Source organism: Coregonus clupeaformis, chromosome 16 (genome assembly GCF_020615455.1).
Source record: "Coregonus clupeaformis isolate EN_2021a chromosome 16, ASM2061545v1, whole genome shotgun sequence".
Taxonomy (NCBI): Eukaryota; Metazoa; Chordata; class Actinopteri; order Salmoniformes; family Salmonidae; genus Coregonus; species Coregonus clupeaformis.
Window position 1 is genome coordinate 15,477,616 of NC_059207.1, and position 17,002 is coordinate 15,494,617.

Genomic DNA, 17,002 nt, shown 5'->3' on the forward strand with positions numbered 1-17,002 from the left:
GGGAGGCACACGGTGTGGACGACGAGGCAGCAGGAGGCCGTTAAAGGGCGGGTCTGCAGGTTAGGAGAGGAGGCCACCATGTTACGGGGGCTATTGGTTCAGAGGGAGCAGGAGTTATTCGGTCAGAGGGAGGCGCTAGAGGAGGCTATAAGGGAGAAGGAAAGTGTAGAGGCACAGCGAGAGGAGCTGGTTAGGCAGCAGAAGGAGCTGGGATTAATAAAGGAACCCAGTCCCGCTCCTCGCACCAAGCAAGTGGTGCGTGTCGCCAGTCCGGTCCGGCCCGTTCCTGCTTCCCGCACTAAGCCAGTGGTGCGTGTTCCCAGTACGGCCCGACCCGTTCCTGCCCCTCACACCAAGCCAGTGGTGCGTGTCGCCAGTCCGGTCCGTCCTGTTCCTGCTCCTCGCACCAAGCCAGTGGTGCGCGTCGCCAGCCCGGTCCGGCCTGTTCCTGTCCCTCGCACCAAAAAAGTGGTACGTGTCGCCAGTCCGGTCTGGCCCGTTCCTGCTTCCCGCACTAAGCCAGTGGTGCGTGTTCCCAGTACGGCCCGACCCGTTCCTGCCCCTCGCACCAAGCCAGTGGTGCGTGTCGCCAGTCCGGTCCGGCCCGTTCCTGCTTCCCGCACTAAGCCAGTGGTGCGTGTTCCCAGTACGGCCCGACCCGTTCCTGCCCCTCGCACCAAGCCAGTGGTGCGTATCGCCAGTCCGGTCCGGCCCGTTCCTGCTTCCCGCACTAAGACAGTGGTGCGTGTTCCCAGTACGGCCCGACCCGTTCCTGCCCCTCGCACCAAGCCAATGGTGCGCGTCGCCAGTCCGGTCCGGCCTGTTCCTGCCCCTCGCACCAAGCCAGTGGTGCGCGTCGCCAGCCCGGCCTGTTCCTGCCCCTCGCACCAAGCCAGTGGTGCGCGTCGCCGGCCCGGCCTGGTCCTGCCCCTCGCACCAAGCCAGTGGGGCGCGTCGCCAGCCCGGCCCGGCCTGTTCCTGCCCCTCGCACCAAGCCAGTGGTGCGTGTGTCCGGCACGGCCTGTGCCTGTTCCACCGGTGCCTGGTCCGGCACCGGTCAGCTGCTCCACTCCAGAGCCAGAGCAGTCCGCTCCACCGGTGCCCAGTTCAGCTCCGGTCAGCTGCTCCACTCCGGAGCCAGAGCAATCCGCTTCACCGGGGTCCAGTCCAGCTCCGGTCAGCGGCTCCACTCCGGAGCCAGAGCAGTCCGCTCCACCGGTGCCTGATCCAGCTCCGGTCAGCTGTTCCACTCCGGAGCCAGAACAGTCCGCTCCACCGGGTCCAGTCCAGATCCGGTCAGCGGCTCCTCTCCGGAGCCAGAGCAGTCAGCTCCACCGGTGCCCTGTCCAGCTCCGGTCAGCGGCTCCAGTCCGGAGCCTGTGCAGTCCGCTCCACCGGTGCCTGGTCCAGCTCTGGTCAGCGGCTCCAGTCCAGACCCAGACGTCAGCCCCTCTCCAGGTTCGGGGTCTCCCACACCAGGGTCCAGACAGGGCTTGGTACTTCGTGGGAGGAAGAAGAGGAAGCAGCGCGCCGAGGTCCAGACCAGACCAGGGGCGCAACAGGGAGGCGGAGAGTAAGTGGTCGTCACGCCCTGAGCCGGATCCACCTCCGAGGCGGAATGCCCACCCGGAACCTACCCTGTTATGTTTATGTTGTGCGGTCGGAGTCCGCACCTTTGGGGGGGGGGGGGTACTGTCACGCCCTGACTCTGGGGACTCGTATTTGTTGAGTCAGGGTGTGTATTTTCTGTGTGGTATGTTCTATGTTGTATTTTTCTAGGTTTAGATCTAGATCGTCTAGATCTATGTTGGCGGTGTGGTTCCCAATCAGAGGCAGCTGTCGCTCGTTGTCTCTGATTGGGGCCCATACTTAGGTAGCCTATTGGCACTAGTGGGTTGTGGGATCTTGTTCCGTGTTAGGTATGTTGTTTGTGTACCTTGGACTTCACGTTTCGTAGTTGTTTATTCGAGTCAAATAAACATGTATGCTTATCACGCTGCGCCTTGGTCTGACCCGTTCATCAACGATCGTGACACAAATGTCTTTAGTCGTCCTCTCAAACAACATTCTTGACTTTGAGCTCTACTCCGGCTAAACATTCTCAGTTATGTTACGTTAGCTGACCAAAGTCACAGTTAGGTTTCTTTGACAACATTGTTCTGCAGAGATGCTTTGCCTCTTCCCCAATCACCATTTCATAACAGCATTATCAACTTTTAAAAAATAACACTAATTACCTTTTTCTTTGGGCAACAGAGACAAATACTCCCCTGGATATGATTAGTCATATCAACACACATCACTTCAACCTGAGTGAGACTGAGCCATGTCCAACATTACCTCTAAATTCAAACCAGACTACCAGCACTGCCAAATCTGCTTATTGGACTGCCAACACCAGAGGAGTTTTGCAGAAATACTAATGTCACATTCAATCAATCATTATTAGGTGTAGCGGTATTAGTGCTTTGAGCTTTGGGAAAAGCAAGATATACCTTATTAAAAATGTGCCTCGTCTTTGGCTGCCAAAATACTTTTGTCTTGTGATATCACCCCAGTTCACTATGCTCCTCCTGTAGTAGTTTGTTCAATGCCACTTTACAAAAAAGCAACGTCTCCCTCTACAGGTATGGATGTAACATAACAGTCTACATATTGCCCTCAGCATCAGTATCAGACATACACATAGCATATTACAGATACTTGTATGTGTTTGTGAACACTTCCACATCAACAAATAAAGTAAGATACACACCTTGCCACCTTTCTAGCTAACACCATTCATATTTTTATTACATTATAAAAACGAACAAGTTGTAAAATACATGATAAAAATGAACAAGTTGTAAAAGACATGCCAAACACATGATTTAAAACTATACATCATTGGGGAATTGACGTCATTGGTTCATTGGGTTGAATTGGTGCATGGGTGCATTGGGTTGAATTGGTGCATGGGTGGATTGCAAAATGTGACATCAGCTATAACTGGCCTAGAGCATGGTCTGGCCTGGGGCCACAGGTGTAAATGTAGTCAGGTCTACAGCGTGTTCTCTGCTCAGGTAAGCCAATAATACATGCTCTCTAAACAGAACAGGTCAAATAAAGATGGTGAATAAATAAATCATTAAACATCACTAGTTACTACATTTGTTCTTTGTTTATTTCCCAGTAAACACAACAGTTTGATGGAGTAAGACAGCTGAACTAATCTCATGAGGCATATATAATTTATATTCTTCAATATTCAATGGCTATATATAATTAATTTTAAATACCAAAAATTGATGTATCAATCATAGATTGCCCCTTTAAACGACATGTTGCCATGTTTTAAATGAGGAAAAACAAAGCAAGATTATTGTTAATCCTAAATACACTAGTCCTGAGTGGCTTAGTAAGCATTGATGATGCTAAAATATTAACTAATACATTTGCTTAAAAACGTGGATGAACTAGATGTAGGCTATGTTTGCTGCTATTGTTAATTTATTGGTGGTGATTTCATTTTTAAATGAACTGTTTGTTATGACTGTATTTTCTTTCTGCTTGAATTTTGTATTTCTTTCATTTCTGTTATTCAGGGCTCATCTGTAAAAGAGACATTGGTCTCAGTATGACTCCCTGATCAAATAAAGACTCAATAAATACAATTAAAATAAATCTGAGGTTCCAACAATATTTCTGGCTGCTCTAACTGAATATTGTACTTCTGACTGAAACGATTCTTAAAAATTGCTCTACCATCTTTTGTTCTCATCAATCATTCTTCTCTTGTCTTCTGTTATGCATGGACTGGGAAATGTGGGTAAGACTTTAAATTACAGTGCCCTTATTACAGTGTAATTATTCCTGGTACTACAGTGTAACAAGTATTGCACTTACCCATTATTACACTTTAATACTGTACGATAGGATTGGTTAGGTAGGGTTACTGCTGTAAGTAACATTGTAACACATTGTAGCAATGAGTAATTACAACACTTATTACACTGTAAATACACAGTAGTTACAAAGTAATAAGGTCACTTATCTTCTCATGTCCCAAAGTCCTTGGACAGTTGCATTACTTTTGTGTGATGCACCAGGGGGCGGCAGAGGCTTTATGTGTGTTTTATATCCCTCAGAAACTACAGACAGTCCCCTACACCAGTGTTTCCCAACTCCATTCCTCCAGTACCCTCACCAGTAAACATTGTTGTTGCCCCGAACAAGCACACCTGATCCAACTTGTCAACTAATCATCAGGCCATCAACGAATTGAATCAAGTTAGTTTTTCTGGGGCTACAACAAAAATGTTTGCTGTTGGGGGTACTCGAGGACTGGAGTTGGGAAACACTGACCTACACACCTACGCATCATTCTGAAGATGTTCACCACTGCTACTCTTTGGAAATACCGACACAAAGCAAACAACAGCAGTATAAAAAACCCACAGCAATACAGAAATTAGCACTACATGTTGATATGTGAATTACCATTAGTGAAGACTGACCCCTTTATTGATCCTCCCCACTACAGTTGCATGCTAGTCACACAGTGGAGGCTGGTGAGAGGAGCTATAGGAGGATGGGCTCATTGTAATAGTTGGAATGAAATAAATGGAACGGAGTCAAACATGAGGTTTCCATATGGTTGATGTGTTTGATACCGTTCCATTTATTCCATTCCAGCCATTACAATGAGCCAGTCCTCCTAAAGCTCCTCAGATCAGCCTCCTCTGTCCTCACAGTGGGCTACTGACTCGAGCCATCCTCTGCTTGACAAAGATCAAAGTTAAGTGCTAGGAGTAGGAAAATGACCCCTGGTTTTGAGCTGAAGTTAATTGAACCCTTTTCCAGGGGTTCCAGTTAAAAATGCATGACCTTCTTGTCTGCCGTATATAGTCACATGAGAACATTTTCATTGAGGAGGAGAAGAAGACCAACTGCGAGAGACTGAGGTGAGGTTTACATGTATAACAGGAGATCATCCTAGACAACAGTTTGGCCAGACCATGTTGTTATTATGACAGAATATGAGAATGACTACAAGAGGTAGACCTGTCTAAGGCAGGATGATGCTGAGGTGAGAGGCCTCTGGTTTGTGGCACGGAGTAGCGACCAATTATGACAATGTTCAGTGTTGAATCGGAAGAGTGAAGACATTATCATTCATTGTGAAAAAGATCTCATGCTTTGAGTTGTTGCAGACTCTGGCCCTTACCTTCAAGACATTTCTCTCTGACACAAAACTATGATAAATACACCTACTGTACATTAAACAAAGCCAAAGATTTGCTGTCCACCAGTTCTTGTGTTCAAACTGAGTCTGTCAATCAGGCAAATCACCAGCTCTCTTCCTTTTGAGGCAAGTAGCGGACAGACAGTCTTTAACTGCAGTGCTGTTTTGTCATTTGGTGTGGAGCTTCCAACATTTCCATGAGGAATGTGTCAACGGGTGTATCCCCTATCAGTTTGAAGAAGAACAGGTGCTCCAGAAACTTGAGGCCAATGGAACGTAGGGCTGGCAATCGAAGTAACAGTTTGGCAAATCTGTATAAGACAAGAACATGTAAAGATTGATTATGATGATAACAAAACTATTATACATCTGGCTGAATTGACATATGTCACTAAGTACCGTAGAAGTAGGTTCATCAAATATTTGGTGATGACCAAACAATGACCAGTACCTTCCTGGTTGGTCGGGGTATTTGTGTTTACAGTATGCCTCCAGTGAAGCATACACCCCTTCTCTGAGTGCCTCAACCTCCCCTGGGTTTGACAAGCCTTTGGAGTCTACACATATGTAAACAGAACAGAATGTGTTACTGGTGACAAGGTCACCAACTCTGTGTTCCATATCACTTTTAGACCAACACACAACACACATTAAAAGTCCTGTGTAATAAAAATGTCTGCCCAGGAGAGGGCAGTAGTAAACTACTTAACAGTGTACTGGTCCAACCCAAACAATGGTTTAACTTTGCAAACTGATGTTAGCTTTAAGGTTTGGTTGAAAATAAGCACACTGAGCGTGTAGCGTCTGAGGTCAATGACGTGGACTTTGAAGGCAAATATTACCAGACTTATGAACAGTCTTATGTAGAGAGAAACCAGCAAGAAAATGGTAAATTAAGATGTTTGTTTGACAATAGCCTATGAATGAATTCATCAGAGAAACTAAACTGAGTTAACATAGGCTTCTGTTTATATGAATCCAAACCATTTGAGGTTTAAGTCATTGAGATCAAGTACCGAACTGAGTACTTAAGTACCGAACTGAATACAGTATCTTAGAAAAAGGTTGCCTTTCACACACATTTTAATGAAGGCCTATACAGTGCATTCAGAAAGTATTCAGACCCCTTGACTTTTTCCACATTTTGTTACATTACAGCCTTATTCTAAAATTGATTTTAAAAAATGTTCCCCCTCATCAATCGACACACAATACCCTATAATGACAAAGCAAAAACATGTTTTTAGAAATGTGTGCAAATTTATAAAAAATAAAAACATTACTATTCAGACCCTTTACTCAGTACTTTGTTGAAGCACCTTTGGCAGCGATTACAGCCTTGAGTCTTCCTGGGTATGACTCTACAAGCTTGGCACACCTGTATTTGGGGAGTTTCTCCCATTATTCTCCGCAGATCCTCTCAAGCTCTGTCAGGTTGGTTGGGGAGCGTTGCTGCACAGCTATTTCCAGGTCTCTCCAGAGATGTTAGATCGGGTTCAAGTCCGGGCTCTGACTGGGCCACTCAAGGACATTCAGCGACTTGTCCTGAAGCCACTCCTGCGTTGTCTTGGCTGTGTGCTTAGGGTCGTTGTCCTGTTGGAAGGTGAACCTTCGCCCCAGTCTGAGGTCCTGAGCGCTCTGGAGCAGATTTTCATCAAGGATCTCTGTCCTTTGCTCCGTTCATCTTTCCCTCCATCCTGACTAGTCTCCCAGTCCCTGCCGCTGAAAAACATCCCCACAGCATGATGCTGCCACCACCATGCTTCACCGTAGGGATGGTGCCAGGTTTCCTCCAGATGTGACGCTTGGCATTCAGGCCAAAGAGTTCAATCTTGGTTTCATCAGACCAGAGAATCTTGTTTCTCATGGTCTGAGAGTCCTTTAGGTGCCTTTAGGCAAACTCCAAGTGTGCTGACATTTGCCATTTACTTGGTGGAATGCTGCAAAGATGGTTGTCCTTCTGGAAGGTTCTCCCATCTCCACAGAGGAACTCTGGAGCTCTGTCAGAGTGACCATCGGGTTCTTGGTCACCTTCCTGACCAAGGCCCTTCTCCCCCGATTGCTCAGTTTGGTCGGGCGGCCAGCTCTAGGAAGAGTCTTGGTGGTTCCAAACTTCTTCCATTTAAGAATGATGGAGGTCACTGTGTTCTTGGGGACCTTCAATGCTGCAGAAATGTTGTTGTACCCTTCCCCAGATCTGTGCCTCGACACAATCCTGTCTCAGAGCTCTACGGACAATTCCTTCGACATCATGTCTTGTTTTTTGCTCTGACATGCACTGTCAATTGTGGGACCTTATATAGACAGGTGTGTGCCTTTACAAATCATGTCCAATCAATGCACCTGAGCTCAATTTCGAGTCTCATAGCAAAGGGTCTGAATACTTATGTCAATAAGGTATTTCTGTTTTTAATTTTTAATACATTTGCAAAAATAACATCCACATCAGTCTGCAGCATGCATGCAGGCACACATACACACACATTCTCACACACACACACTCACACCCTCTCTCACACACACACACACACTCACTCACACACACACACTCTCTCACACACACACACACACACTCACACACACACACACACACACACACACACACACACTCACACAAGCACAAACACATAAGCACGCAAACACCTGCCCGGGGCTACTGGGTTTGAATCAGAGAGAGCCTGGTTTATACTATGATGTGGGTGTGGTGAATTAACAGTAAATATAACCCTGCTCTATTCACCTCATTTTATATAGTGCTTTCTATATTTTATATTGTGCTTTATATATTTTATATAGTGCTCAGTAACACAAGTCATACTGTCTTCAAATTCCTCCTCTTCACATTTACAAATGAATATGCATTGGACAGGTATATACTACATCATTATTACTATGTAAACAACACAAAGCAACCTTGACAAAGAATAGGCCTGAAATAAGAGTCTTTGTCCTTGACAAAGAATAGGCCTGAAATAAGAGTATTTGTCCCATTCATGTACAGTCCAGCTTGATGAGTTGCTAGCCAGGATGGAGTGTGTGATGTACAGCAGACCTACCTGGGTTGAAGAGAATGATGGCTCGAAGGCACCCTAACTCAGACCTGTCCATCTGCATGTCTCGCATTTTACACACCAGCTCAGTCAGCACTCTGTGCAGGTAAAACAAGCTACTTTAATACACTTCCAACATTCCTCTGATAGCCTTGGATGTATCTCTGTTTAGAATTCATGAGCCCAACAACTCTTCAGAGTTAAATATTCAAAGATTAATTCATCATTCTGCGAGCATCACAAATGCACAAAATGTTGCATGTCAGATTAAATCTTAGGGAAATATTCATCATCCTACATCAAACCTTCTCAAAAGGGTTGGATTATAAAGCATGCAGGCATAATTAGGACAGATTTTGCGATAGAAAGGCAATGAGCAATGAGCATGTAATGCACTTGAAAAACCCACAGTACATTTAGCAGGAATGTGGAGTAAAATTGGGGTTGTTAACAGTAACACTTTAAATCTTACTTTAACTGTAATATTATGATAGTACTCAATCCACTATAGGGTATATTATTCAAGTATCCAATGGTACCAATGAATGGACTAATTATGATGATATGGATCTGTGGGCCAGGCTGTTATTGGTTACCTGTCAAAGATGGCCCCCACTCCTGCACTGTGGGCGCTGTTCCGATGCACGTGGAGGCCGGTGGCCAGCAGAATGCTGTCGTTCACAGTGATGGAGCGATGGGAGAAAGAGGCTATGAGGAGCTCATTCCACCCTGAGGGGTAGAGAGGGAAACCTCTAACTGGGTCGTATTCATTAAGGCATGCAATGGGAAACGTAACAAAACATTTTACAACGGAAAATGTAAATGAGCATTTCATGTTGGACAAGTTCAAACATCGCCTCATTGTTTGGGTCCGTTTGGTGCCTAATGAATACTGCCCTGTATAAACAACAAGAAATCAAGTAAAAGACGAGTAGATCCCAGTTGACAGAGCTGCTCTGTTTGGATTAATTATTTCCCCTCACAGGTTTGACCACAGCAGATGAGATCAGACGATACCTGCTCTTAGGAGGATGACCTGGTCATTCAGGGCCAGCTCTGAGAAGTGGGGGATCATCTTGGCCCACTCCACCAAGGAAAAGAGCTGCTTGTCTGTTGCCTGGCATATATTGGTCACAGGGTCGTTGGGCTGGGGAGAGAGAGTGGAGGTCAGGGGGTCAAGAGGTCATCAGAGACCTGAGCTGGAGGGATTCAATGAGCTTGGGTTAAATATGGCCTCTACCAAGAGCACTTTTCTGTGCTGGTTTCTAAAGCACATTGAAAGACATTCAGCTTGTGTCTCAGCTATACTTCCCCCCTAGGCAGTTGTCATAAGATGGGGGAATGAGGTTGTTGTGCCAGTATGTAATATACAGTGTAGGCTACTCTACAGTCATAGAGTATAGTAAGTGATCAGTAATAAGTTATGTTGTGTGCAGTGAGCTCACTGAGTTGGTGGGCAGGCCCAGGCTCCCCTCAATGTATGTGTTGGTCTTTGGCTCCACAGCGAGCTCCGCCTCCTCAATCCTCTCCACAGGCATGTCCTCGTTAGCACAACCTAACGAGTCCGCCTCGCTCTCGCTCCTCTCCTTGGCTCGCTGGCGCTCCTCCTGCACAGCTGGGGTCAAAGCATTGGGATGTAGCTGCTGTTTTAGCCAGCCCCTTACAACACTGTCCAGGGCCAGCTCAGAGAAGTAGGGAATGCTCTTAGCCTACTCCACCAAGGTGAAGAGCTCCTTTTATAGCATGACATTTGATATGAATGGCCTCATGAAGAGTTTATGAAAGGTAAGCTTTAAAAGTTATATTTTGTTTACAATGGTGTCTCAGTATATGAAACTATTGGCTAAGATACAATCAAACATTAAACATGATAAATAGTACAATAAGCAGGAAAAGCACCCCTATTCTACACAGTAAGTTAATTTCTTCACCAGCCATGCCCTGAGGGTAGATACAGGAACTGTACTGACAGACGCTGTACCCTAGACACTGTGGTGACAGATGCTGTACCCTAGACACTGTGGTGACAGATGCTGTACCCTAGACACTGTGGTGACAGACGCTGTACCCTAGACACTGTGGTGACAGACGCTGTACCCTAGACACTGTGCTGACAGACGCTGTACCATAGACACTGTGGTGACAGATGCTGTACCCTAGACACTGTGCTGACAGACGCTGTACCCTAGACACTGTGCTGACAGACGCTGTACCCTAGACACTGTGGTGACAGAGGCTGTATCCTAGACACTGTGGTGACAGACGCTGTACCATAGACACTGTGCTGACAGACGCTGTACCCTAGACACTGTGCTGACAGACGCTGTACCCTAGACACTGTGCTGACAGACGCTGTACCCTAGACACTGTGCTGACAGACGCTGTACCCTAGACACTGTGCTGACAGACGCTGTACCCTAGACACTGTGGTGACAGACGCTGTACCATAGACACTGTGGTGACAGACGCTGTACCCTAGACACTGTGCTGACAGACGCTGTATCCTAGACACTGTGGTGACAGACGCTGTAACCTAGACACGGTGGTGACAGACGCTGTACCCTAGACACTGTGGTAGCACAGCAGAGGGGTATCCTATGAAGCAAGCTAAAGCTAAGTAGCTTAAGTTAGCTTGACATTCCAACTCAGGCTTCATCCGTACTACGACGGTGGATATTGCTAGTCTGCCTGCCGCTAACTCTAACAGGCTTGTAACTGTGCGTGCATGTCACATGTGGCTAGTCGAACGCCAAACTCTTCATTGAGACAATGCTGAAACATCAATCCATGGGCAAGTCAGAGCCACATTTTCATTTGTGCCAAAATCAAAATGAAGAAAAGTTATCCTGCAAATTCAGCAGGCTATGGTGTGAAATAGGCTTTCAGAAAGCTTTTTATTGTATTACTTATCTTTGGTTTTGCTTATCAATGCATGAGCACCTTCTTTTCCCACTCCTATCGATAAAATAATTTCATCATAATTATAAAAAATGTATTTGTCATATAAACGTGTCCGTGAAGTTTCAAATGCATTCTTTCATTACTAAATAATGTGATAGGTATTTTCACTTTTTAAACATTTTTAACACACAAAAATGCATTTGATAAATAAAATATTTAATCAGTCTTCTTCCTCAAATTAAGGGGATAATGACGCAATCTTTGCGAGAGGGAGGGAATCTGATTTCATTGGTCCTCAACTTGTGGCTCAGACACTTCATTCAGGATAAATGGAGTTAGCCCTGAGTTAGCCTTCCCTGGATCAAGTTAGTTCTGAAGGATTTGTGGCATAGAAATGTACCTGACAAAAATGTACCTGACTGGTTATCCCGAGTTGAACTCAGAGTTGACCAAAGTTACCTCGCTAACTCCTCAAACCTGCTTCATAGGATACCCTTTTGGTTGGTACATTGTCGAGGAGGTCAGTCATGTGTGTTTGCGATCAGAGGACCACTGGTTTGAGCGCAATAAGGGGACAGAGAAAGTGGAGGAAGCAAAGCTGTTAGCAGCACACTGACTGATGTTGGTTTCACATTTGTGTCTGTCTGTGCTCACTCTCTCAGGTCATTGCCTGGAGCATACCTTCTCTCTTCATGCCAATGGCCAGACACTTCTGGTATCGGCAGTACTGGCAGCGGTTGCGCTGGCGCTTGTCAATCAGACAGTCCTTGTTGTCTCGACAGGTATACGTCAGCTCCTTCCTCACTGTTCTCTTGAAGAAGCCCTTGCAACCTTCACAGCTATATACTCCATAGTGTTTACCTGCCAGAACAATACATACAAAGGTTTAGTTAGGTCTTGCCTTAGTGCTTGTACAGTAGAATGACAAGGATCAGCAGTCTGACATGAGAGGGATCCCCCAGCCTGTAGGGCCCTGTATTGGGGACCAGGGAGACATTGTGGGGCTGTTGTGGGGACGTTTGGGGTGCTGACCTGAGGCGCGGTCTCCACAGATGGCACAGATGTGTTTGTTAAGGGAGAGACAGGTGCCTGTGGGCTGAGCAGGAACCTTTAGCACTCTGTTATGGCCCAGTGGGGGTTTGATGTCCTCTGTGCTGCTAATGCTGCTGTTACTGGAGATCACTGGGAAGCTGAGCTGTAAACAAACAACAAAGACAGACAGACAGGAGGATTAGACCGTCAGAGTGGAGACAAAGACGCTCATCTCTCTCATTCTTCGCACACATAAACACACACATGCACGGACACACACACACACACACACACACAGCTGACACGCAGCCACACACACACAGACTTGAGATCTTGTACCACAGTGATGGACAGATATGAAGTACCCTTTAGACAGAACTGTGTTGTGGTGATTCACATTGCATCCTCACGTTGCCAATGTCCTAATTTTAGACTGGATAATATTTTATTCTTATTTTGTCTAACCCCTACAGGTAGAAAGAACAACTGCGTACATAAACCTGACTCAAATCTTTGTAATGAGGGTGTATTCATGCCTCCTCTTAGACCTTAGATGCCAAATATGGACATTTGTTTTCGGGAGTCTTGGATTTCAGGGGAGGTTGGAAACATTGAAGTACTTTGTGTTTGTATGTGTATACACTGAAAATCTAATGAAAACGTAGATAAAAGATCATCGGCAGAGGCAGAGTGTTATAAAAACTGAAAGCGTGTCTGTTGTTTCTTTTATATGGACCACATGGAGGAGGTTGTCTTCTGGGGCCTAGTCAGAGATAATAATATGCCATTTAGCAGACACTTTTATCCAAAGCGACTTACAGTCATGTGTGCATACATTTTATTAACGTATTGGTGGTCCCGGGGATCGAACCCAATACCCTGGCGTTACAAGCACCATGCTCTACCAATTTAGCTACAGAGGAGATACATGTTGACCTCTCCATCTGGCTGCCTTGGAAAAGCTAGTTAACTAACTCCTCTGGTGTAGTGGTGGAGGTAGACTGAGACTGCCTCTGAAATGACACTCTATTCCCTATTTAGTGCACTACCTTTGACCAGGGTCCATAATGCACTATATTTCGGACGCACCCAAAGGCTGAGACTGGGACTGCAGGGTCTTTCTAAATTCACTGTACTGTATACACTAGACTGTATGCCTCATCACAAGGCAGATCAACAGCCCTGCTTGTGGTTTATATAATAACTACTCATCCCTCAACGGAAAGTTTCTTAACTTCACCTTCAAACATTGGGATGAGGAGGGATCACCATGGGCCACTATAGTGTTCCAATTTAAATTTGGACATACACCACATGGTCAAGCTGCTGCTGCTTTCAACTGTCTCTTGTTTCCCCTCTGATAGGCGTCTGCTAAGCCCATTTAGGTGGCTAATAAAGAGCATTCGACCCATGTGGCAGACTCAGATCATAGGTGACACCATGGGGTCAGGGGTCAAAGCCACTGACAGAGATAATGAGTCTGTATGAGATACAGACCAGACGGCTCACAGAGCTCGCTTTACTAGCTGTCACGTTCGTTCATAGACGGGTCAGACCAAGGCGCAGCGTGATATGCATACATGTTTATTTAAACTTAATAAACACTCGACAAAACAATAAACGAAACGTGAAGTCCAAGGTAGACACAAACAACATACCTTATACAGAACAAGATCCCACAACACCTAATTGTCAATAGGCTGCCTAAGTATGCTCCCCAATCAGAGACAACGAGCGACAGCTGCCTCTGATTGGGAAACACACCCGGCCAAACATAGATCTAGACATACTAGATAGAAAACATAGAACTACACAACATAGAAAATCACACCCTGACTCAACAAATAAGAGTCCCCAGAGTCAGGGCGTGACACTAGCTGACGAGGAAGCCAAAAAGGCCAAATCTGAAGATTTAATATACACACCCTCTAAATTTAGAAGCCAAATTGGACACACAGTAAAAATGTCCCGAAAAAATATGTCCATTGTTTCCGTGCATACCAACTCCAATTTGAATTAACCACATGGTTTGTTATATTAGTGGCAGTGATGAGAAAATACCTTTGGAAAGCCCCATGGTTGAGGATCTAAATGAGTCCTTTAGATGTCACATAAATGTATATAATTAGGCCTATATGATATTATATGATGATAACAGCAAATATAACAGTAAATACAACACATAGGGGAGACTGGGGTTGGTTGTCACTTTTTACTCTTGTATGTATTTCTCACCACCACTATATCTTACAATATTGTTTTCAATATTAGGAGGAAGACCAACGTCTTGGGTAGAAATGAGGACCCTTTTTTATCCTCATATCGTATTCCAACATGGAGTTATAAGCCATCAAACACACTCTGTCCACCAGCCCCATCGCAGGGTTGGTTGTCACACAGCATGGGGTTGGTTGTCACACAGCATGGGGTTGGTTGTCACAGTCACACAGTATGGGGTTGGTTGTCACACAGCATGGGGTTGGTTGTCACAGTCACACAGTATGGGGTTGGTTGTCACACAGCATGGGGTTGGTTGTCACAGTCACACAGTATGGGGTTGGTTGTCACACAGCATGGGGTTGGTTGTCACACAGCATGGGGTTGGTTGTCACACATTATGGGGTTGGTTGTCACACAGTATGGGGTTGGTTGTCACACAGCATGGGGTTGGTTGTCGAACGGCATGGGGTTGGTTGTCACACGGCATGGGGTTCGTTGTCACACAGTATGGGGTTGGTTGTCACACAACATGGGGTTGGTTGTCGAACGGCATGGGGTTGGTTGTCACACGGCATGGGGTTCGTTGTCACACAGCATGGGGTTGGTTGTCACACAGCATGGGGTTGGTTGTCACACATTATGGGGTTGGTTGTCACACATTATGGGGTTGGTTGTCACACAGCATGGGGTTGGTTGTCACACAGCATGGGGTTGGTTGTCACACAGCATGGGGTTGGTTGTCACACATTATGGGGTTGGTTGTCACACAGCATGGGGTTGGTTGTCACACAGCATGGGGTTGGTTGTCACACAGCATGGGGTTGGTTGTCACACATTATGGGGTTGGTTGTCACACAGCATGGGGTTGGTTGTCACACAGCATGGGGTTGGTTGTCACACATTATGGGGTTGGTTGTCACACAGCATGGGGTTGGTTGTCACACAGCATGGGGTTGGTTGTCACACAGCATGGGGTTGGTTGTCACAGTCACACAGCATGGGGTTGGTTGTCACACAGCATGGGGTTGGTTGTCACACAGTATGGGGTTGGTTGTCACAATGTGTGCTAGTAGCTTATTCCTTTTATAACAGGAAATGAAGCAATAAAGCACACAGTCTAAGAAATAGCCTTTCTTTGATCAAACCATATTCCTAATAAAATTCAACATTTTATGCCATAAGAATTACATATGAAATTTTTTGTAAATTGGTGTGTGTATGCGTGTGTTTGCACATGCATGTGTGTGTGTGGGTGTGTAACAGAAAAAATGTGTGTGTGAGGGGGAGGCAACAAAGGGAGCTCTTTATAGCACAAAGCACAAAAGAGCTGGGGATTTATTGTATAGTGGCAGTGGCAATGTCCCCGAACAATATGGTTACAATGGGTTGGAGTGTGACAAGGGCATTTCCATGTAAAAGACCCCATTTATTTATTTTTATTTTTATTTAACCTTTATTTAACCAGCTAAGCCAGTTGAGAACATGCTCTCATTTACAACTGCGACCTGGCCAAGATAAAGCAAAGCAGTGCGATAAAAACAACAACAACACAGAGTTACATATGGGATAAACAAAACGTACAGTCAAAAACATAATAGAAAATCTATATACAGTGTGTGCAAATGTAGTAAGTTATGGAGGTAAGGCAATAAATAGGCCATAGTGCAAAATAATTACAATTTAGTATTAACACTGGAGTGATAGATGTGCAGAAAGTGATGTGCAAATAGAGATACTGGGGTGCAAATGAGGAAAATAAATAACAATATGGGGATGAGGTAGTTGGGTGGGCTAATTACAAATGGGCTGTGTACAGGTGCAGTGATCGGTAAGCTGCTCTGACAACTGATGCTTAAAGCTAGTGAGGGAGATAAGAGTCTCCAGCTTCAGTGATTTTTGTAGTTCGTTCCAGTCATTGACAGCAGAGAACTGGAAGGAATGGCGGCCAAAGGAGGTGTTGGCTTTGGGGATGACCAGTGAGATATACCTGCTGGAGCGCATACTACAGGTGGGTGTTGCTATGGTGACCAATGAGCTAAGATAAGGCGGGGATTTGCCTAGCAGTGATTTATAGATGACCTGGAGCCAGTGGGTTTGGCGACAAATATGTAGTGAGGGCCAGCCAACGAGAGCGTACAGGTCACAATGGTGGGTAGTATATGGGGCTTTGGTGACAAAACGGATGGCACTGTGATAGACTACATCCAATTTGCTGAGTAGAGTGTTGGAGGCTATTTTGTAAATGACATCGCCGAAGTCAACGATCGGTAGGATAGTCAGTTTTACGAGGGCATGTTTGGCAGCATGAGTGAAGGAGGCTTTGTTGCAAAATAGGAAGCCGATTCTAGATTTAACTTTGGATTGGAGATGCTTAATGTGAGTCTGGAAGGAGAGTTTACGGTCTAACCAGACACCTAGGTATTTGTAGTTGTCCACATATTCTAAGTCAGAACCGCCGAGAGTAGTGATTCTAGTCGGGCGGGCTGGTGTAAGCAGCGTTCGATTGAAGAGCATGCATTTAGTTTTACTAGTGTTTAAGAGCAGTTGGAGGCTATGGAAGGAGTGCTGTATGGCA

General features: G+C 45.6%; 1 protein-coding gene across 3 annotated transcripts in view; it reads right to left on the reverse strand.

Moving 5' to 3' along the window:
• Positions 1 to 4,614: 4,614 nt before the first annotated feature.
• LOC121584493 (retinoic acid receptor RXR-alpha-B) overlaps positions 4,615 to 17,002 on the reverse strand; it is a 44,623-nt gene continuing 32,235 nt past the window's right edge. For 2 of the 3 annotated variants that reach the window (XM_041900390.1, XM_041900391.1), the window contains 8 exons: positions 12,208 to 12,370; positions 11,857 to 12,036; positions 9,720 to 9,889; positions 9,292 to 9,421; positions 8,871 to 9,003; positions 8,281 to 8,372; positions 5,676 to 5,781; positions 4,615 to 5,535 (listed from right to left, as the gene is read on the reverse strand). In XM_041900390.1, the coding sequence (XP_041756324.1) occupies positions 5,373 to 5,535; positions 5,676 to 5,781; positions 8,281 to 8,372; positions 8,871 to 9,003; positions 9,292 to 9,421; positions 9,720 to 9,889; positions 11,857 to 12,036; positions 12,208 to 12,370 (1,137 nt within the window). In that variant the 3' untranslated portion in view covers positions 4,615 to 5,372. The remainder of the gene's footprint in view (positions 5,536 to 5,675; positions 5,782 to 8,280; positions 8,373 to 8,870; positions 9,004 to 9,291; positions 9,422 to 9,719; positions 9,890 to 11,856; positions 12,037 to 12,207; positions 12,371 to 17,002) is intronic. The other variant, XM_041900392.2, reaches the window with a different exon arrangement.